At 38.4% G+C, this 23,683-nt stretch overlaps 1 protein-coding gene across 1 annotated transcript in view; it reads left to right on the forward strand.

Annotated features, from left to right (window-relative positions):
* The first annotated feature begins 5,634 nt into the window (after positions 1 to 5,634).
* The window catches only part of LOC133633749 (MORN repeat-containing protein 4-like), a 32,928-nt gene continuing 14,879 nt past the window's right edge, over positions 5,635 to 23,683 (forward strand). Inside the window, exons 1-2 of the mRNA XM_062026406.1 lie at positions 5,635 to 5,815; positions 8,647 to 8,718. Of these exons, the coding sequence (XP_061882390.1) occupies positions 8,652 to 8,718 (67 nt within the window). The 5' untranslated portion in view covers positions 5,635 to 5,815; positions 8,647 to 8,651. The remainder of the gene's footprint in view (positions 5,816 to 8,646; positions 8,719 to 23,683) is intronic.

The following is a 23,683-nucleotide window of genomic DNA, read 5'->3' on the forward strand; positions in this document are numbered from 1 at the left end:
TGCACATGTTGGTTGTTTAGGTTCACAATCAGCAAAATGACAGAAAATAAACACGCATGCCAACGTTTGCTTACCTTGTCCGGTTTCTTGCTGCCCATATTCTCCTCTTGAGTAAATCTGGTCCTTTTTGCCGTGGCCGCTCAGTCAAAAATGTAAATGGCCCCTCAGTCTGTGCCTGGGAACATTAAATCCAGCGGGTGACATCCACATTAATGTCTTCATTTAGCCAATTAAAGTATTACTAACTTCTCCTTTGAAGGATTAAGACTGCGCCTTTGTTAACGGCTTAATGTGCCCATAATCACGTTAAAGTCGAACTCACCATCGCTTGTTTCTTTGGTCACATTTGGAGGATTTTCTATTATGTGGAAAGCCTGACAGTCAGGCCCATGCGGGGAACAGCACGGTCATCAACCCTGACCCATTTGAATTTGTCCGACTCTAAGCACTACTACTTGCTCGTATGGCGCATAAGGAAGTTAAATATTATTCATGTCTTTGTTGTAAAGGGGAACTGCACTTTTTTGGAGTATCGCCCACCATTCACAATCCCTATGTAAGACGAGAACACAATTTATTTCTTTAATGCATTCTAAGTCGTAAAATATGGCAAGCAGGAGGTGGCTAACGACAAAACCCAAAAGCAGTGAAGTTATCACATTGTGTAAATGGTAAATAAAAAGAGAATACAATGATTTGCAAATCCTTTTCAACTTATATTCAATTGAATAGACCGCAAAGACTAAATATTTAACGTTTGAACTGGAAAACGTTGCTATTTTTTGCAAATATTAGCTCATTTGGAATTTGATGCCTGCAACATGTTTCAAAAAATCTGGCACAAGTGGCAAAAAAAAGACTGAGAAAGTTGAGGAATGCTCATCAAACACTTATTTGGGACATCCCACAGGTGAACGGGCTAATTGGGAACAGGTGGGTGCCATGATTGGGTATAAAAGCAGCTTCCGTGAAATGCTCAGTCATTCACAAACAAGGACGGGGCGAGGGTCACCACTTTGTCAACAAATGTGTGAGCAAATTGTCCAACAGTTTAAGAACAACATTTCTCAACCAGCTATTGCAAGGAATTTAGGGATTTCACCATCTACGCGCCGTAATATCATCAAAAGGTTCAGAGAATCTGAAGAAATCACTGCACGTAAGCCATGATATTACGGACCTTCGATCCCTCAGGCGGTACTGCATCAAAAAGCGACATCAGTGTGTAAAGGATATCACCACATGGGCTCAGGAACACTTCAGAAAACCACTGTCAGCAACTACAGTTGGTCGCTACATCTGTAAGTGCAAGTTAAAACTTATACTATGCAAAGCGAAAGCCATTTATCAACAACACCCGGATATGCTGCCGGTTTCGCTGGGCCCAAGCTCATCTAAGATGGACTGATGCAAAGTGGAAAAGTGTTCTGTGGTCTGACGAGTCCACATTTCAAATTGTTTTTAGGAAACTGTGGACGTTGTGTCCTCCGGACCAAAGAGGAAAAAAACCATCGGGATTGTTTTTGGCGCAAAGTTGAAAAGCCAGCTAGTGTGATGGTATGGGGGTGTATTAGTGCCCAAGACATGGGTAACTTACACATCTGTGAAGGCACCATTAATGCTGAAAGGTACATACAGGTTTTGGAGCAACATATGTTGCCATCCAAGCAACGTTATCATGGACGCCCCTGCTTATTTCAGCAAGACAATGCCAAGCCACGTGTTACAACAGCGTGGCTTCATAGTAAAAGAGTGCGGGTACTAGACTGGCCTGCCTGTAGTCCAGACCTGTCTCCCATTCATACTTGCCAACCCTCCCGTTTTTAGCGGGAGAATCCCGGTATTCAGCGCCTCTCCCGACAACCTCCCGGCATAGATTTTCTCCCGACAAACTCCCGGTATTCAGCCGGAGCTGGAGGCCACGCCCCCTCCAGCTCAATGCGGACCTGAGACTGAGTGGGGACAGCCTGTTCTCACGTCCGCTTTCCCACAATATAAACAGCTTGCCTGCCCAATGACGTCATAGAACAGACTTCTCCATTGAACACGGTGGCCGAAATGATATACTCATCATGAACGGAGAAGTTAAACAGGACAATACTGCCATCTAATGGATAGCCACCGGAACACTGAAATTCAAGTATTTTTTTATTTTTTCAATGTAAATAAAATAAATGTACTGTATATATATATATATATATATATATATATATATATATGTGTATATATATAGCTGGAATTCACTGAAAGTCAAGTATTTCATATATATATATATATATATATATATATATATATATATATATATATATATATATATATATAGCTGGAATTCACTGAAAGTCAAGTATTTCATATATATATATATATATATATATATATATATATATATATATATATATATATATATATATATATATATATATATATATATATATATATATATATATATATATGAAATAGTCGAGTTGGTAAATTCTAGCTGTATATAACCACGCCCCCAACCACGCCCCCCCCCCCCCCACACCTGCCAGCTTGTCCCATTTCAGTCCTATCATGTCCAAACACGCATTTACCTATGTGAACAAGTCATTACCTGTGGTTGTCTCTTTAATTGACTGCATGGCTGCCAGCTCCTCCGTGATTTGAAAGTCTGCAGTTATCCCACGTAAGAAGATGAGCAGCTGGGCGGTGTCACGTACATCGCAGCTCTCATCCAAAGCCAGCAAAAAACAGTCAAAGTCGTCCGTTCTGTTCTTCAGCTGAAGCTCCAAGTTTCCAGCGATGGTCTCAACCCGCCTCGTTACAGTGCGTCGGGAGAGTGACACGTTCTCAAATGCGCCCCTCTTCTCCGGGCATATCAGCGCAACAGAGTCCAATAAGCACTCCTTAAAGGCCTACTGAAAGCCACTACTAGCGACCAAGCAGTCTGATAGTTTATATATCAATGATGAAGTCTTAACATTGCAACACATGCCAATACGGCCGGGTTAACTTATAAAGTGCAATTTTAAATTTCCCGCTAAACTTCCGGTTGAAAAACTCCTTTGGATATGACGTATGCGCATGACGGCAACGGAAGTATTCGTACCCAATGTGTCACCGTACAAACTGCTCTGTTTTCATCGAACAATTCCACAGTATTCTGGACATCTGTGTTGGTGAATCTTTTGCAATTTGTTTAATGGACAATGGCGACTGCAAATAAGAAAGTTGTAGGTGCGATCGGTGCATTAGCGGCGGACTACAGCAACACAATCAGTAGGTTGTGTTGTGTTTGAGCTGGAGAGCAGACGCACTACGGTGAGTCTAGCTTTGGCTTCCAAACATTTGATCGCTTGCCCGTACGTGCGTGTCGCTATGTGCATGTCACGTACGTAACTTTGGGGAAATATATGTTTCTTGCCGACTCTGATGGCGGCCGGGGTGTCGTCGAAAGCTACAAAGCCCGCCGCCGCTCCGTAGTTAGCTTCAATTGTTAAGCTTCGCCAAGCTGGAAATTATTAACCGTGTATTTACATGTTCATGGTTTAATAGTATTGTTGATCTTCTGTCTATCCTTCCAGTCAGGGTTTTTTTAAAATTTTGTTTCTATCTGCATTTGAGCCTGATACTATCACGTTAGCTACGTAGCTAAGTTAGTTAGCTTCAATTGTTAAGCTTCGCCAAGCTGGAAATTATTAACCGTGTATTTACATGTTCATGGTTTAATAGTATTGTTGATCTTCTGTCTATCCTTCCGTCAGGGTTTTTTTAAATTTTGTTTCTATCTGTATTTGAGCCCGATGCTATCACGTTAGCTCCGTAGCTAAAGTGCGTCAACGATGTATTGTCGTGGAGATAAAAGTCACTGTGAATGTCCATTTCGCGTTCTCGACTCTCATTTTCAAGAGGATATAGCATCCGAGGTGGTTTAAAATACAAATCCGTGATCCACAATAGAAAAAGGAGAGAGTGTGGAATCCAATGAACCCTTGTACCTAAGTTACGGTCAGAGCGAAAAAAGATACGTCCTGCACTGCCTCTCTAGTTCTTCACTCTAACGTTCCTCATCCACGAATCTTTCATCCTCGCTCAAATTAATGGGGTAATCGTCGCTTTCTCGGTCCGAATCTCTCTCGCTCCATTGTAAACAACGGGGAATTGTGAGGAATCCTTCCTCCTGTGACGTCACGCTACTTCCGGTACAGGCAAGGCTTTTTTTTATCAGCGACCAAAAGTTGCGAACTTTATCGTCGTTGTTCTCTACTAAATCCTTTCAGCAAATATATGGCAATATCGCGAAATGATCAAGTATGACACATAGAATGGATCTGCTATCCCCATTTAAATTTTAAAAATTCATTTCAGTAGGCCTTTAATAAACTCTCCGTCAGAAAACGCCTTACTTTTTCTGGCGATTTTGTGAGAAATGACGAAACTTGTCCTGACGGCTGCATATCTGGGGGTGTGAAATTTGGCAAAAAGTCCTTGTTGGGTTTGCCGTTTTACCGTCAACGCATCAGCCTCCCTTGCGCGCGCTTCATCAGACAGATTCCGGTATTTTTCCTCGTGCTTCGTCGTGTAGTGGCGATTCAAATGATATTCTTTAAACACAGCAACCTGTGTACCACAAATTAAGCACACAGCTTTACCTTTAATTTATGTCAAGAAATACTTGGCAGTCCATGTCTTGTTGAAAACTCGTCATCACCTTTTCTCTTTTTAGCGTCTCGGGGGTAACCAGGCATCACTTCACTCACAGGTTACACACGGACATAGGCCCATAAATAACACTTTTCAAAATAAAAGCAGCACCGTTGTATTGCACGCCGACATAGATGTTTTTTTTTTTTTTAATTTTGTAATTTGTGATTGCCGCTGTTCACATTCAATCACAATCGCGCACGAGCATAGTCCACACGGAAGTAATACAAATAACGCTTTTCAAAACAAAAGCAGCACCGTTGTATTGCACACTCCACATAGATACTTTTTAAAATGTATTTTGTAATTTATGATTGGCCTCACGCGGGCCGGACAGGGACGGGGGTTAGAATGCCCAGGTCTGGTGTATATAAAACCTTGATGGAAGTTTTTGGATATTTCTAGGCGGAACAGAGCGACTCTTATTAGCTGACTTTTGCTAGGGTTTATTTATGTTTTAGAATACAAAAAAAAACAAGAAATGTCTGTTTGTCTTACATAAGGATTGTGAACGTGCCATTCCCCCTTTTTTTGGTCTACATTGATTTGTGATTAGATGACGTCATCGTGAATATCACCCGCTCGCCTTAATCAATGGCTGCAAAGTCCGTACATGGCTTTTAATTTGGGTCACCTTGGCTCCTTTTTCCTGCTCGTCAGCTTTTTAGAGAATTGCATGTTAGAAGGCGGAGTCCATCTTGTCATTTAACAATATAAATAAATCAACCGCCGTAAAGCTCACCAAAAAACGCGGGGCCCTAATCACCAAATTGAAACGTGAGATGGCGACGTGTCATTAAAAGGCAAACCTCGCTGAACCTTTCCCTACTCCAGGAGAGCACATAAAAACCCCCGCAAGGGCAAACGTTTTAAAAGAGAGGAGCACTCCGGCTAATTAAGTCGTTGAACCCGCTGCCCTCCGCCATGACGTCGCCCGGAGCAAGCGACAGCCAATAGGAGGCGAGCTTGAATCGAGGTGACGCCGGGCGCACCAATGGGAGAGCGGCTCTTTCCTAGCGTACTTCCGGGATGGCGGTGGGCTACCGAAAAAAAAGGCTAATTTGTCGCCAGCTGATTCCTGCCATCTCAGCGATGTAGAGGAGACACTTGGAGCCGCTGTTTAGATAAACAGGTAAAAGCCTTCACTTTGTTTTTTGGTCGCGGGTTCGATTCCCAGGCCGCCGCGGCGTCATGCCGGCAAGATGAAAGGGAATTAAGGGCGCCGTTACTGTGGCAACATTAAAGATGGAGGACAACACTCCCGCCGCTCAGCATTTAGCCAAACATAGCCGGCTAACAAACCTGCTTTTCCAGCCTGCGATGTGAATACTTCACGTTATTACAGTAGGGGGGTTTTAGGTGTCATTTGTGGGGCAAAAAGGAGGCGTTTCCCCGTCGCATTGTCACAGTAATATTAAAGCTCAGCAACAAAACACACTAGCAAAAAATGACTTGTTTACAATTAGTGTAAAAGTACTGAATAATTTATTGTCACATGAGCATTTCTGGTCATCGGATTAGACCAGGGGTCAGCAACCTTAGCACCGCTCTAGCGGCTCCCTGGACCTCTTTCAGAGATGTGTGAAAATGGAAAAAGATTAAGAAAAATTTTTTTTTGCAGGAGACCAGACATTGATTGATTGATTGATTGATTGAGACTTTTGTTAGTAGGTTGCACAGTGAAGTACACATTCCGTACAATTGACCACTAAATGGTAACACCCGAATAAGTTTTTCAACTTGTTTAAGTCGGGGTCCACTTAAATTGACTCATGATACAGATATATACTATCAGATATATACTATCATCATAATACAGTTATCACACAAGATAATCACATTGAATTATTTACATTATTTACAATCAGGGGTGGGGGGGGGGGTAGGATATGGACAGCAAGTAGTGGACATAGAGAGAGAGAGAGAGAGAGAGAGAGAGATCAGAAGGCAAAAGAAAAAGTATCTGCATTTGATTGTTTACATTTGATTATTAGCAATCCGGGGAGGGTGTTAGTTTAGGGTTGTAGCTGCCTGGAGGTGAACTTTTATTGCGGTTTTGAAGGAGGATAGAGATGCCCTTTCTTTTATACCTGTTGGGAGCGCATTCCACATTGATGTGGCATAGAAAGAGAAATGGCACGACAAATGACATGACACGAACCTTCCTAATTGTTAGAAATCCCACTGTTTGAATTAAACATGCTTCACTGATGAGTAGGGATGATGTTTGATAAGAAATTATCGAGTTCGAGCCCATTATCGAATCCTCTTATCGAACCGATTCTTTATCGATTCTCTTATCGAGTCCAGATAGGTTGTTGTATATGGAAAAAAACACAATATTTGGTTTAACAAAAGCTCACTTTTATTTTATAAGAAAAAAATAAAATAAATAAATAAATATTGACTGTTACCCCCCTAAAAAAATTAAATAAATAAATATTGACTGTTGTTACCCAAAGTATATTAAGTGGGATTTTTCAGAAAAACTAATATATACAGTAACACAAAAACAACCTGTCTCTGTGATCACTATAGGTGTATAAATAATAATATAGTGTTAAATAAAATCAGTCCCTTGGGCACAAAACTGAAAATAATACAGCTCTCCAAAAAGTTGCTGCTATTGGAACATACTAACTACACACACAGGCAGACAGCTAACAAACAATCCAAAGACGTCTAATAAAGTTCCAAAGCAGATTAATCCATTTAAGCTCTTTATTGTTGTTGATCTTGCTTTGTCTTTTCCTATCTTTACTTTTGTCTTGCACTGGACTGTTATTTGTATTTTTTTTAAAAACTGAAATACACACAATGACAAATGTATAAGCTATGTGATTCAATTAACATACTGAAATGTAATAAACAATATGTAAATATTAGCTTCACACAAATATACAGTACTATCATCAAACAAATACTTCTGAGTGTTGAAACTATTTTGATGGTGGAAATATACGACTGGCAGCCATTTTAAGTCCTGAAATCATCCATTGAAATCCTTAAATTAGCCGCACCGTTTTATAAAGGCGTAGTAAAAAGTAGCGGCTTATAGTCCGGAATTTACGGTATTTACTTTTTAAAACAATGTTAGATCGATCTATACTGTATCTTCTAGCAGAGCACAGATCCAAATACTTGAATTTTAAGAATATAAATCGATATATCGATCAATCATTCATCATCGGCGGTCACTCGAACGAGTATGACGATCCTCCTGGTAGGGGTGTATCCCTTTATGGAGGATGCCTGTGCGTGACTTTGTTTAACGTGGGGAGACTGGTGCACAGACAGTCACCACACCATCCTTGACGGAATCGGGTCAGGGTCCAGTGGCATGGAGTCCAAGACGACTGGGGACCCTTTTCTGCTGCAGACTTCTTCCGCCATCGCAGCCGTTGTGGTGTTCAAATCTACCGTCTTCCGCCTGCTCCGCCGTTGAGGTCTTCACCGTATCCCTGGCTAGGGGGCAGTCAGGTACTAGGCCTTTGCCAAGGGCCACCTGGGGTAACAGTAGTAAAGGGGTTAACCTCCTAGTGCCCCAAGACCCCATAGAGGAGCCTCCACTGCCGGATGCACTTTAACGTCATGCCCAGGACACGTTGGACTAAGTAGGACATCACTGAAGGCCTAGGTGAGAAACACTGGGTTTAAATGACGTCGCCAGCTAGTGGCCTGGCATGCGTATTACGCGCTTCACTCAGGATGTTTTTTCAGAGGTGATTGTCGTATAAAAACATCCTTAGCAATGTCAGATGTCTTCCTGGCGAAGTAGAAGGAGCTCCAGTGAGACGCTGCCAAAAACAGAGGAGCGTGTGAAGGTTCTGGAAGCAACAAAACAAATGGTCGTCGTGCTTGTTGCCGTGCAAACAACCTTGTTTCCTTTCAATATTAAAACACACTTCATCATCAGGTTGGCGCTAAAGCTGTGCGTGTGTGTGTGTGTTTGTGTGTGCGCAGGACCCATGACCCTGACACGAGGTTCCTTCACGTACTCCAACGGCGAGGAATACCACGGGGAATGGAGAGAAGGCAAGAGGGCGCCATTTGCATGCGCGGCACACGTGTTGCTAGCTGCATGATGACGAAGACCATCATCATAACACACATCCATGCATGTCGCGCTCGTGTTTTGTCAAACGCGCTTTGATGTCCATCTCGGCCGAGGCCAGCGCAAACTGACGAGCGCGTCGAGGTCAGAGGAAATGTTTGGATAGGGCTCGGCGATATGGCGGAAAACTGTATCACGATACAAGTGTTTTGTATCAGTCGATATCGATAATTATTGATAATTTTTATCACCGGTCCGGACAAAAATATATGACAGATTAAACATTTTTATTTATAATGTAACCTTCTTCTGATTATAACTACTATATACTATCAAGGCAGGAAGGAAATGTCAACACAAGCATGGAAAACACTCAAACAATGTCAACAAAATTGTAAAATCACATTGAGCACTTAACAATAAGCTCTTGAAATGAAGGTGCAAAAATAAGGAATAAAAGTGTCAGGTTCAAACACTGATGACATCTATTAAACAAGACAAGAAGCAAGGAATTAAACAAAGACAGTGGGACGACACTGTACAGTGTCGTCCCACGCTCTGACGAAAGATTGTACGCCTCCTTTTTTATTTGGACTTTCCCTGATTACATGGCAACAGCTGTTTCTAAGGGAGGGGGGTCGTAAACAGCCATCGCCTTTGGTTACAAAACAGTTCAAAGAAAAAGTCCTAAAACAGTTCAAAGAAAAGGTGCCTGGAGGGAGGTCACGCCCTGCCTCCTCTGCGCTTTGTAGATCTCGGGTCAAGACAAAATCCTCCTGTGGATTACAATACCATTCCTACACAGTGGAGTTTTACAAGCCTTTTGCTTGGTAGGATCAAAGACAGCTTTTGTCCTTTCGCAGGGCGAGCTGAACTCAATGTAACACAAAGTTTTGTAATAACTTCACCCCTTCACCAATTATTAGGGTCCGCCCTGTACCCAGTACAAAGGACTCCCCCAGGGAGTCCTTTGTACTGGTTACAAAGGAACCTATTGTATTTGTAAGGTTTTATTATTATTATTATTAAATTATTACTATTATTTATTTATTTATTTTTATTGTGATTACTTATGGAGTTTATTGTAAATAAATTGTGAACAAAAAGTTTTAGCAACTGTTATGTAAAGAAAAGGGGTAGGATTAAATAAGCTCTGCTTCTTCCTACTCCTTTTCGAACATGTTGAAAAGAGAAACTGGAAATTGTGATGTATCATGTTGTATGCTTGCATGTTCGAAATAAACTCAAACTCAAACAATTATTCTGACAAAAAGTGTAAGAAAATAGTGCAAAGTGTGAAAACGTAAACAAAAAGAAACGTGAGAAGAACTATTTTCTGCAGGTTTAGTGCTGGGAAATAACGGCTGTGTAACATTAATTTACCCTGTTATTCTTATTTAACAGCACGGTGGAAGAGGGGTTAGTGCGTCTGCCTCACAATACGAGGGTTCGATCCTGCGCTCGGGATCTTTCTGTGTGGAGTTTGCATGTTCTCCCCGTGACTGCGTGGGTTCCCTCCGGGTACTCCGGCTTCCTCCCACTTCCAAAAACATGCAACTGGGGATTAGTTGATTGGCAACACTAAAATTGTCCCTAGTGTGTGAATGTTGTCTGTCTATCTGTGTAGGCCCTGTGATGAGGTGGCGACTTGTCCAGGGTGTACCCCGCCTTCCGCCCGATTGTAGCTGAGATAGGCTCCAGCACCCCCCGCGACCCCGAAAGGGATAAGCGGTAGAAAATGGACGGATTCTTATTTAACTATGTAAAGGAATTTTTGTTATACAGTAATTATTTTAATATTATTATTGTATCGGCCGACGTCGCATGGAAAACACTCAAACAATGTTGACAAAATTGTAAAACAATAAGCTCTTGAAATGAAGGTGCAAAAATAAGGAATTAAAGTGTAAGAAAATAGTGCAACATGTGAAAATGTAAACATAGAAACCTGAAAATAACTATTTTCTGCAGGTTTAGTAGCAGAAAGTGACAGCTGTGCTCTAAAGGGTAAGCGCAGTCTTGGCGGGGACGAGTCGGGACAGACCACTCCGGTCTGACTGTGGGGCGGCGTGGCCCGATCGGTAGAGCGGCCGTGCCATCAGCGTGAGGGTTCCAGGTTCGATTCTCACTTCCACCATCCTAGTCACTGCCGTTGTGCCCTTGGGCAAGTTAAGTTAACCTCTTAAGGCCCAAGCTGTTTGTTTACATGCTTTTTTTATTTCTCTTTGCTATTTGGGCTTATTGGACCCTAATTAGAATAAAAACTAAGAATCATCTTTTGATATGATGTACTTAGTCCATAAGTACACAAATGTGTACTTCATGTTTAGTGACATGCTAATTCTTATTTTTACACTTTTTTTCCCCAAATTCCATTGTATGTTAGACTCTTCTGACACCACCAGATGGCAGTGTAAGTGTCCACATAAGTGGCCATAAGACCCCAATTCAGTAGTGTACACAATTTTGGAAATAAGAGCTAAAAGGTGCTGTCCACACATGTGGCCACTAAGCCTTTAGAGGTTGTTTAAAGTTAAAGTCCCAATGATCGTCACACACACACTGGGTGTGGTGAAATGTGTCCTCTGCATTTGACCCATCCCCTGGGAGGTGAGGGGAGCAGTGAGCAACAGCGAGTGCCGCGCTCAGGAATTATTTGGTGATTGAACCCCCCAATTCCACCCTTGATGCTTAGTGCCAAGCAGGGAGTCAACGAGTCTTACTTTTATAGTCTTTGGTATGACTCGGCCGGGGTTCGAACTCACGACCTTCCAGTGTCAGGGCGGACACTCCAACCACAAGACCACTGAGCTGGCAAGACGCTTTACCCACCTGCTCCCAGTGCCACCAACACTGGTTTAAGTGTAAATAATGAGTTTCACTATGTAAAGCGCTTTGGGTCTCTAGAGAAAAAACGCTATATAAATGTAATTTACTTCACTTCATTTGGAAACATACAAAAACTGTCCGGGTGACTTTTCCTCTTCGATCCGCAATCTCTCCATTTGGACTTTCTCTTCTCACTCCATGCAAAGAATCAAGCGCCAGACAAGCACACGTGATAGCTGATACTGTCACCTGATTGGCTGTTAGCGTGTCACGTGATCACTTCCTGCGTTTGCTCGAGCGCCTTTTGTCCATGCAACCTGTTTCTTCCCACCATGAAAGAAATGTACGGAATGTTTTATCAAACACATTATTTATTGATATCAATGACGTGTCTATCGCGATATATACTGATATCGTTTTATCGCCCGGACCTACACTTGGACGTCACTCGCCGGCCACCTCATTAGGTACATCCAAAAAGATCCGGTGTGCAGCCTCAAGGCTTCCAATTGACTTCCAAAGCAATCTCAGCGCAGTGGAAAAGCGTGAAGTTGGAATGCTAAGTGTCGCACACCACCGCAGCCCCTATTTTCCCTTTGACACAAGCTCTTTGGCGACATTTAGGGCAAGGTTAAACACGGCGCCAAAGCCTGGCACCCGTCAAGGTATGAGGTAGCGAGGGGGAACATAAGCTCGCTGCACTATAAACAAGAACAAAAAAAAAACTGGTTCGACTGCTGATTCTTCGGCTGTTGTCGTTTCCAGCCCTGTCCAATACATATCAATATATCTGAACACAACATCCACATTTTAGCTTTGTGTAATTGCTGACAGAGCCTCAGTTTTCACTTTACAAAATAAAAGCATCTTCATATTTGGTAACATTTAGTATTTTGAGTTTGAAAACGTGACACTATTGCATAGTTTCTGTCCTCTTTTGAGGATTTTTCTAGAACTCTAAGGAATTATTGTCTTAGTAAGACTACTGTGGGCTCAAAGAGGCTGAGGTCAAAGTGCACAAAGTTTACAATAGGGATGTAACAATAAAGCGTTTAATAATAAACTCCCCACAGTTAGTATTACCGTTTTAAATTAAAATGATCTTAAGACTGTGATTGGTAACACTGATAAACTCAATAACCGGTGAGACTGCTCATTTACTGGAGAAACAAGCTAGCCATAGTTAGCTTAAATGCTTATATGAAAACAAGAAAAATTAACGTCTTTCCCCAACCAAAAAAAACGGCATTCCCCAATCTAAACTTGACTAAGATATTTAGTTGTGCACAGTAAACTTATGCTGTTATGGAGGTTAATGTGTGTCTTTATTACGAAAGCTTTTTTGACACTGAATTTATGTAAGTGATTTGTTTGCGTTTCAATTTTGTGAACATATTTGTTGTTTTTTTTACATCAAATTATGCTGACGATTTAATTTAATAAAATAGTTAAAATTTCAGTGTGTATAAAATACGTCTAAAAAAATTAAGTGTAAACATTTTTGGTGTAAAAATATTTAGTGTATAAAAATTCAGTGTAAAATACTTTGTGTAAAAAAAATTCAGTGTAAAAAGATTTAGTGTATAAAAATTCAGTGTAAAAAAAAATCTGTTTAAAAAATGTAGTGTATACAAATTCAGTGTACAAAGATTTAGTGTAAAAAAAATTCACTGTATAAAAATTCAGAGTAAAAATATTTAATGTTAAAAAAATTCAGTGTAAAAATATTTAGTGTAAAAAAAATCTGTGTAAAAAATGTAGTGTATAAAAATTCAGTGTACAAAGATTTTGTGTAAAAAAAAAAATTCAGTGTAAAAATATTTAATGTAAAAAAATTCAGTGTAAAAAAAAATCAATGTAGTGTATAAAAAAATTCAGTGTAAAAAGATTGTGTATGAAAAGATTTAATGAAAAAAAATGTAGTGTATAAAAATTCAGTGTAAAAAGATTTTGTGTAAAAAATGTAATGTATATAAAATCAGTGGAAAAATATATTGTGTATTATGCTGACGATTAAATTGTTTTAATTAAATTGTTTAAAATTCAGTGTGTATAAAATAAGTCTAAAAAATTAAGTGTAAAAAAATTCAGTGTAAAAAGATTTAGTGTATAAACATTTTATGTAAAAAATGTAGTGTATAAAAAGTCAGTGTGAAAAGATTTAGTGTTTAAAAATTCCATGTAAAAAATTCAGTGTAAAAATATTCAGTGTAAAAAAATTCAGTATAAAAATTTTGTGTAAAAAAAAATATCTGGGGTAAAATTGTAGTGTATAAAGATTTAGTGTATAAAAATTCAGTATAAAAATATTTTGTGTAAAAAAATTCAGTGTACAAAGATTTAGTGTATAAAGGTGTAGAGTATAAAAATTCAGTGTACAAAGACTTAATGTATAAAAATTCAGTGGAAAAAGATTTAGTGTATAAAAATGCAGTGTAAAAATATTTTGTGTAAAAAAATTCAGTGTATAAAAATTCAGTGTACAAAGATTTAGTGTATAAAGATGTAGTGTATAAAAATTCAGTGTACAATGACTTAATGTATAAAAATTCAGTGTAAAAAAAGAATCATTGTAAAAAATGTAGTGTATAAAAATTCAGTGTAAAAAGATTTAGTGTAATAAGATTTAGTGTATAAAAATTCTGTGTAAAAAAATCAGTGTAAAAATATTTATTTCAAAAAAATTCAGTGTATAAAAATTCAGTGTAAAAAAAAAATCAGTGTAAAAAATGTAGTGTATAAAAATTCAGTGGAAAAAGATTTAGTGTAAAAATAAAAGTCTGTGTAATAAGATGTAGTGTATATAAATTCTGTGTTAAAAAAAAAATCAGTGCAGAAATATTCATTGCTTCAAAACTTAAGCCACACTTCCGGTAAATTAAGACTAAAGCAATCAATCCTGTCTCAGAAGCAGCCAGTGAGTTTTCAAACAACATAGTTTTCTGCACCGAATTTTTACACACTGATTTTTTCTTTGCACTTACATTTTACACGCGGAATTTTTAAACACACAAATTTTGCTCACAAATTTTTATTCACTGAAATTGTCAGCATAATTTGACATAAAAAGAATAAAATTCAACTACATAATTTTTCGTAATAAAGACACATTAACCTCCAAAGACTGTGCTCTATAAGAACAGAGCATTCGAAATTTTAAAAATGAAATCGTAAGAAGATAACCATATTCAAACACTGAAATAAAAATAAAATGGTTCTTAATTAGTCAGAACAATATTATTATACAAAAAAAAAATTCTGCCAAGAAACAATTTGTTTATCATATTGATCTGTTTATTGTATTTTTGTCAGGTTCAAACACTGATGACATCTGTTAAACAGACAAAGAAGCAAGGAATCAAACAGAGACAGAATTACATTTGGCTCAATTGAGGAGAAACGTCTGGGCTGTACTCTACGAACAGTCTCCCATCACGCTCTGACAAAAGATTGTACGCCTCCTCTTTTATTTGGACTTTCCCTGATTACATGGCAACAGCTGTTTCTAAGGGACGGGGGTCGTAAACAGCCATCGCCTTTGATTACAACAGTTCAAAGAAAAGGCCGCCTGGAGGGGAGTCTGGTCCTGCTTCCTCTCCGCGTTGTAGTTCTCGGGTCAGGACAAAATATTTCTGTGGATTACAATACATCAAAGAAACAGAACATTTTCATGTTGCTTCCTATCCTACACAATGGAGTTATACAAGCCTTTTTGCTTGGTCGGATCAAAGACAACTTTTGGCTTTTGAACTCATGGCAACACAAAGTTTTGTGATAACTTAGTTACAATTATTCTGACAATTTCATTTTCAAAATAAAACTTGGCTACATTTTGATCACATACCGTGATAACAGTGATGATTGTGACCGTGAATTTACATTTGCGTTACATCCCTGCTTTACACACAAGCATGTGGGGGTCCATCGTTGTTGTGCTGTTGAATAATTTAGCACCTTCATGAGGCGATCACGTTACAGGAAGTGAATCGGTATCGTCCACAGCGGCTGGAAGCGCTTCACAGCGTTTAGCGTCGGCGTGTTGGCGGACGGCAATTAGCCGGTGACGTTAACTCGGCGCGAGATTGGGCGAAAGACGCTGACAAGAAGCTAAATGACAGCTTAGAGTCTGTCAGAGCTCAGGACATTAGTGTCCATTCTCTGTAATCGTTGGCCGATAATCCGTCACTGAAACCCAGTTTGCACCCAGCCTGCTCTCCTTTCATGCTGCACTTTTTAGACCGCCAACATGACAAAGGATTTTGTTCACCTTCTTCTTTAGAAATCACACTAAAATCAGTCCGGTGTAGGTTAACGCGTGTTAAATTCGCATCCATTTATATACCGCAGGGGTCACCAACGTGGTGCCCGTGGGCACCAGGTAGCCCATAAGGACCAGATGAGTAGCCCGCTGGCCTGTTCTAAAAATAGCTCAAATAGCAGCACTTACCAGTGAGCTGCCTCTATTTTTTTAAATTGTATTTATTTACTAGCAAGCTGGTCTCGCTTTGCTCGACATTTTTAATTCTAAGAGAGACAAAACTCAAATAGAATTTGAAAATCCAAGAAAATATTTTAAAGACTTGGTCTTCACTTGTTTAAATAAATTCATAATTTTTTTACTTTGCTTCTTATAACTTTCAGAAAGACAATCTTAGAGAAAAAATACAACCTTAAAAATGATTTTAGGATTTTTAAACACATATACCTTTTTACCTTTTAAATTCCTTCCTCTTCTTTCCTGACAATTTAAACCAATGTTCAAGTAAATTTATTTTTTATTGTAAAGAATCATAAATACATTTTAATTTAATTCTTCATTTTAGCTTCTGTTTTTTCAACAAAGAATATTTGTGAAATATTTCTTCAAACTTATTATGATTAAAATTTTAAAAAAATTATTCTGGCAAATCTAGAAAATCTGTAGAATCAAATTTAAATCTTATTTCAAAATCTTTTGAATGTCTTTGAAAAAATTTTGTTCTGGAAAATCTACAAGAAATAATGATTTGTCTTTGTTAGAAATATAGCTTGGTCCAATTTGTTATATATTCTAACAAAGTGCAGATTGGATTTTAACCTATTTAAAACATGTCATCAAAATTCTAAATCTTAATCAGGAAAAATTACTAATGATGTTCCGTAAATTATTTTTTTAATTTTTTCAAAAAGATTCGAATTAGCTAGTTTTTCTCTTCTTTTTTTCGGTTGAATTTTGAATTTTAAAGAGTCGAAATTGAAGATAGACTATGTTTCAAAATGTGATTGTCATTTTTTTTGTGTTTTCTCCTCTTTTAAACCATTCAATTAAGTGTAAATATCATTAATTATTAATAATAACATAGAGTTAAAGGTAAATTGAGCAAATTGGCTATTTCTGGCAATTTATTTAAGTGTGTATCAAACTGGTAGCCCTTCGCATTAATCAGTACCCAAGAAGTAGCTCTTGGTTTCAAAAAGGTTGGTGACCCCTGATATACCGTCTCGAGAGGGACAAACGGTAAAAAATGGATGGATGGATTTTCGGGATATATAAGCCGCACCCACTACATTTTAGAATAAAAAAATATTTTTACGTATATCAGCTGCAGATATATACGTTGTGAAAAGAGTTATTTACACCGACGGATAGTTCTGAAGCTGATCTATTGATGTTTAAGTGTTGAAAGTTATACAAATATTAATACATGACTTATTTTCAACACCATTTTGGGTCCCAAGGACTTTTAGCATTCACCCAAATTGAGGGGAGCCCGAATGGTTGCAATATATATTGTATCAATTTTAAAAAGGAAAAATATTAAAATGGCCCCCGCATACTTTTATTTTTCATTGTGCGGCCCTCAATGTATACACATACACACACAAACATGTGCATTATGCACATACATTCATACACACATGCAAACATACATATTTAAACACACATGTACATTACGCACATACATACATATGCACATACATTCATACACACATGCAAGCATACATATTTAAATCATCATCGAGTAATTTGCATAATTTACTACAATGATATGATTTTCTCTAAAAAGGCTAAAAAAAATGTATACTTACTAATTAATAATAACAGTTTTGTTTTAAAGGTCCATCCATCCATCCATTTTACAATATAATTACAACACTTTATGTACATATTTATATACAGATTTGAACAATAAGTTATTCAATGAAATATATTTATTAATTGTGGTTCTTACAAAAAATATATCTTATAAAATATAAAAGCTAAAATGTCTCTTAAAGCTCTGCCCCTTTAATTAGTGCATACTAAATAATTTAACTTTAGCCCACTACTACGACCATATTATTTACCAGCAACATAAAGTGAAACAGAGGCAGAGGTGTCCTGCCTCAGTCAGTAACAAATAAACAGAAAACAGTAGTGGTGGTAGATAGACACAGAGCTTCATCAAACATCTGATCCACTGAACAAAGAGCTCCAAAAATCTTGAACTTTAGACTGCCATCAGTTTTACTCCCTACACTTAACCATGTGTTTCCTACTGCCTGCAGACTTTGCACCCTTTGTTATATACACATGTTGTGTTTCTAATATAAATACATTTAATAAAGTCAAATACAAATAAGGCAACAAGAGAAGTATCCTACACTTCTCTTTTGTAAAGTAAATCTGAACAGCCGATATGGGCATCTACATCATCTATATGATTTGCCTGAGAAGCTGGACAGGACAAAAAAAAAACCAAAAAAAAACTTTTTTTTTTTTTTTTTTTTTTTAATTTTATTTTATTTGTGGCGGACGTAATTCTTTCGTGGCGGGCCGCCACAAATAAATGAATGTGTGGGAAACCCTGACATTACGTACATACATACATACGCAAACACACACATGCAAACATACATATTTAAAGACAGATACACACGTGCATTATGTACATACATACGCTAATACATTCGCACAAACATGCAAACATACATATTTAAACACGCATACAAACATGTACATTACGTACATACATACATACATACATACACACATGCAAACATACATATTTAAACATATTCACACACACATGCAAACATACATATTTAAACACGCATACAGACATGTACATTACATACATACATACATACATTCACACACACATGCAAACATACATATTTAAACACGCATACAGACATGTACATTACGTACATACATACATACATTCACACACACATGCAAACATACATATTTAAACACGCATACAGACATGTACATTACGTACATACATTCATACACACATGCAAACATACATATTTAAACACGCATACAGACATGTACATTATGTACATACATTCATACACACATGCAAACATACATATTGAAACAAGCATACAGACATGTACATTATGTACATACAAAGCATACGCACACACACTGTACATGCGCACATACGAACAGTAAATTCCTACAGACGCCCCGGAAAATTAAAGAGTGAAAATGAAAGGCCGGGCCCCCGACTTAGTTTTGCCAAATCTCTGGTCCAAATCGCCCGCTGAGATTAGAGAGCGAGGAGCACTTTGAGCAGCCCTGACAGATGGAGCGTTAATTTACTTCCCCATTAGCAAAGTCGCCGTCATAAAGCAGGCCGCCCACCCCCAACGAGCCCCTTCTCCACCCGCCCCCTAAACGCCACTAAATCACCTTTTTCACACACCGCAACCTGAAGTGCTCGTTTGTCCCGCACCCCGCTGGGAATATTTATACATATGATTTCATATATGTTATTAGGATATAGGAACGTCACGTGCGCTACTTGAATAGGAATAGGGAGGATTGGTGTGGCGACATGGAGGATCTTGCTATCAAAGCAACATGGGACTTTGAAGCTTCCTGTAAATGTGAATATATATATATATATAACTACATATATATACAGCTTTCAAATTCTACAACGTTTGTGGCATTTTGTTGTGTGAAATATTCAGGCTGCTTTCCGACTACTTGTTTGTCAATTGGATTTTTCTAAAGATGGTTTGGTCGAGACTTTAGCCCTCGTTCTTTGCGGTTACGTGGATATATTTATATAGCGTGTGTAGCGGTTACCATAGAAACACACATGTAACCACATTAACAGCCCTCGATCAGATTCATTTAGGAAGTGTGAACAGCAAATACACTTAAATAGTAGTACCTCAACTTAGACCTTTTTAACACACTTTGCTCCACGATATATTCACGTACAAATTATTGCCGATAAAAAAACTATTGCTCTCAACGTCTTGTTGAGACCAAATTAGCCACTGTAACTACGAGATGAGGCAATTCCTGAAGGAATTGCGTGTGAATGCTCCAATGCTGAAGTTGAACTGAAATCCTGGAATTTTTTGTAGAATTGTTGAAGTAGAGCACACAATTCCCAAACAGTCTGAATATTTTAAAGTTGGAACGGTTTGAATCAGATAAAAAATGTGGGAGTTTTGGAACTTTGAAGATTGTCCCATTGACGTCAACGGGAATTTCCCCAAAATTTGGGAATTTCGGGAAAAGTGGGAATTTTTTTGAAAATGGTAAAAAAAACCTTGATTGGTCTGAGTGAGTTCAAATGGTTGTGTGTTGGAATTTTTCAAATCGGTCAAGAAATGTTGAAGTACCGGTAGTAACATGTTGAATTGAGAAATGGTATCACAGAATTTCGGGAAAACCGGGAATTGTTCCAGTTCAAAAAACAACTTTGTTTTTTGTCCTAATTAAGAAGAATGTTTTGACGGTAAAACGGTTGAAATGGGTTGAAAAATGTGGAAGTAGTAGTCGCCAGAAAAAAAGGATGGAAATAGGGCTTTGGAAAACCTGATTTCGAGGATGGTGGAATGTGTTGAAGGTGGAATGGTTTGAATCGGTTGAAAAATGTGGAAATGGTGGAAGTTTGAAAAATGCTCAATTCATTTTGAATGGCCCGGAAAACCTGAAATTCTGGGAAATCTGGGAATTTTTGGAATTCGTCAAGGGAAAGCCCGCGATTCCCAAATAGGCTGAACAGTTTGAAGTTGGAACGGTTTGAACCGGATGAAAAATGTGGGAGTTGTGGAACTTTGAAAAATGTCCCATTCATTTCAATAGGAATTTCATGGAAATTTCGGGAAAAGTGGAAATTTTTTGGAAAATGTTAAAAGACTTGAATGAGTTGAAATGGTTGGTATTGGAATTTTTCAAATCGGTCGAGAAATGTTGAAGTAGTAACATGTTGAATTGAGAAATGGTATTACGGAATTTCGGGAAAACCGGGAATTTTTCCAATTCAAAAAACAACTTTGTTTTCTGTCCTAATTAAGAGGAATGTTTTGACTGTAGAACGGTTGAAATGGGTTGAAAAACGTGAAAGTAGTAGTCGCTGACAAAAAGGGTGGAAATAGGGCTTTGGAAAAACAGAATTTTTTTAAAAATTGGATAAAAGGTAGTTTAAAACTTTTGAGGATGGTGGAATGGTTTGAATTGGTTGAAAATGTGGAAATGGTGGAAGTTTGAAAAATGCTCAATTCATTTTGAATGGGAAAAATGTCCCGGAAAAACTGGAATTCTGGGAAATCTGGGAATTTTTGGAATATGTCAAGGGAAAACCCGCGATTCCCGAATAGTTTGAACAGTTTGAAGTTGGAACGGTTTGAACCGCATGAAAAATGTGGGAGTTGTGGAACTTTGAAAAATGTCCCATTCTTTTCAATAGGAATTTCATGGAAAAGCGGGAATTTTTTTGGAAAATGTTAAAAAACGTCTGAATGACTTCAAATGGTTGCGTGTTGGAATTTTTCAAATCGGTCGAGAAATGTTGAAGTAGTAACATGTTGAATTGAGAAAAGGTATTACGGAATTTCGGGCAAAGCAGGAATTTTTCCAGTTCAAAAAACAATTTTGTTTTTTGTCCTAATTAAGAAGAATGTTTTGACGGTAGAACGGTTGAAATGGGTTGAAAAATGTGGAAGTAGTAGTCGCCAGAAAAAAGGGTGGAAATAGGGCTTTGGAAAACCTGAATTTTTTAAAACTTGAATAAAGCTAGTTTAAATTTCGAGGATGGTGGAATGTGTTGAAGGTGGAATGGTTTGAATCGGTTGAAAAAAGTGGAAATGGTGGAAGTTTGAAAAATGGTCAATTCATTTTGAATGGGAAAAATGTCCCGGAAAACCTAGAATTCTGGGAAATCTGGGAATTTTTGTAATTTGTCAAGAGAAAACCCACGATTCCCGAATAGGCTGAACAGTTTGAAGTTGGAACGGTTTGAACCGGATGAAAAATGTGGGAGTTGTGGAATTTTGAAAAATGTCTCATTCATTTCAATAGGAATTTCATGGAAATATCGGGAAAAGCCGGAATTTTTGGGAAAATGTTTAAAGACTTAAATGTTCTGAATGAGTTGAAATGGTTGGTGTTGGAATTTTTAAAATCGGTCGAGAAATGTTGAAATACTAACATGGTGAATTGAGAAATTGTATTACGGAATTCCTGGAGTTTCAGGAAAACCGGGATTTTTCCAGTTCAAAAAACAACTTTGTTTTTTGTCCTGATTCAGAAGAATGTTTTGACGGTGGAATGGTTGAAATGCGTTGAAAGATGTGGAAGTAGTAGTCGCCAGAAAAAAGGTTGGAAATAGGGCTTTGGAAAACCTGAATTTTTTTTGGAAGTTGGATTAAAGCTAGTTTAAATTTCGAGGATGGTTGAATGTGTTGAAGGTAGAATGGTTTGAATCGGTTGAAAAATGTGGAAATGGTGGAAGTTTGAAAAATGCTCAATTCATTTTGAATGGGAAAAATGTCCCGTCATACCTGGAATTCTGGGAAATCTGGGAATTTTTGCTATTCGTCAAGGGAAAGCCTGTGATTCCCGAACAGGCTGAACAGTTTGAAGTTGGAACGGTTTGAACCGCATGAAAAATGTGGGAGTTGTGGAACTTCGAAAAATGTCCCATTCATTTCAATGGGAATTACATGGAAAAGCGGGAATTTTTGGGAAAATGTTAAAAGACTTGAATGTTCTGAATGAGTTGAAATGGTTGGTGTTGGAATTTTTCAAATCGGTCGAGAAATGTTGAAGTAGTAACATGTTGAATTGAGAAATGGTATTACAGAATTCCTGGAATTTGGGGAAAACCAGGAATTTTTCCAGTTCAAAAAACAGCTTAGTCTTTTGGCCTGATTAAGAGGAATGTTTTGACGGTGGAATGGTTGAAATGGGTTAAAAGTGTGGAAGTAGTAGTCGCCAGAAAAAAGTGTGGAAATAGGGCTTTGGAAAACCAGGAATTCTGGAAAATCCTGGATTTTTTTTTTAACTAGGATAGAAGCTAGTTTACATTTCCAGGATGGTGGAATGTGTTGAAGGTGGAATGGTTTGAATAGTTTGAAAATGTGGAAATGGTGGGAGTTAGAAAAATGGCCAATTCATTTTGAATGGGGAAAAATGTCCCGGAAAACCCCAAATTCCGGGAAATCTGGGAATTTTTGGAATTTGGAATTCTCCTGATGCTGACAGATCTTCTTGAGCCCGGTGTACAGGGTTGAGCAAGTTTTTATTGTCGTGCACACGTGTAGGGATTGCTTTCCAGCAATATATTTTTGGACTTTTCAGTCCGGCGTGTCTCTGTTCGTGTGTCTTTCTCTGGCTCCAACTCCAACCACGTGTCTCGTTCCGGCTGCTGCTAATTAGGGGCGACAGGTGATTAGGTAATCAGCCCCAGCTGGGCAATCTACTCACCTGCCGCTGGCTTCGAGGCCGGGCCATACACACCCCATTCCCGCAGGAGGCGCGCCGACCACGCCCTCCTCCACATACCTCCACCGCTAGACTCAGGCCGTGCCTACTCCCCCCCACAATAAACATAATATGAATTGGAAAAAAAGATTTTGTGATGCTAAAAAATATCGATATAATCATAGTAGTATCGACTAGATACGCTCCTGTACTTGGTATCATTACAGTGGATGTCGGGTGTAGATCCACCCATGCCGTTTGTTTACATTGTGACGCCGGTGAGCTATTGTATCCTCCTACGGTGTGTAGTGACGCATGTTTAGCTATTCCTCGTCCTCCAGTGATAATGGTACTTGTGAGAAACTTCCTTTATTTGTCTCCATGGAGACAAGGATTAGTGATGTAGAAGTAGATAGCCG

Source organism: Entelurus aequoreus, linkage group LG18 (genome assembly GCF_033978785.1).
Source record: "Entelurus aequoreus isolate RoL-2023_Sb linkage group LG18, RoL_Eaeq_v1.1, whole genome shotgun sequence".
Taxonomy (NCBI): domain Eukaryota; kingdom Metazoa; phylum Chordata; class Actinopteri; order Syngnathiformes; family Syngnathidae; genus Entelurus; species Entelurus aequoreus.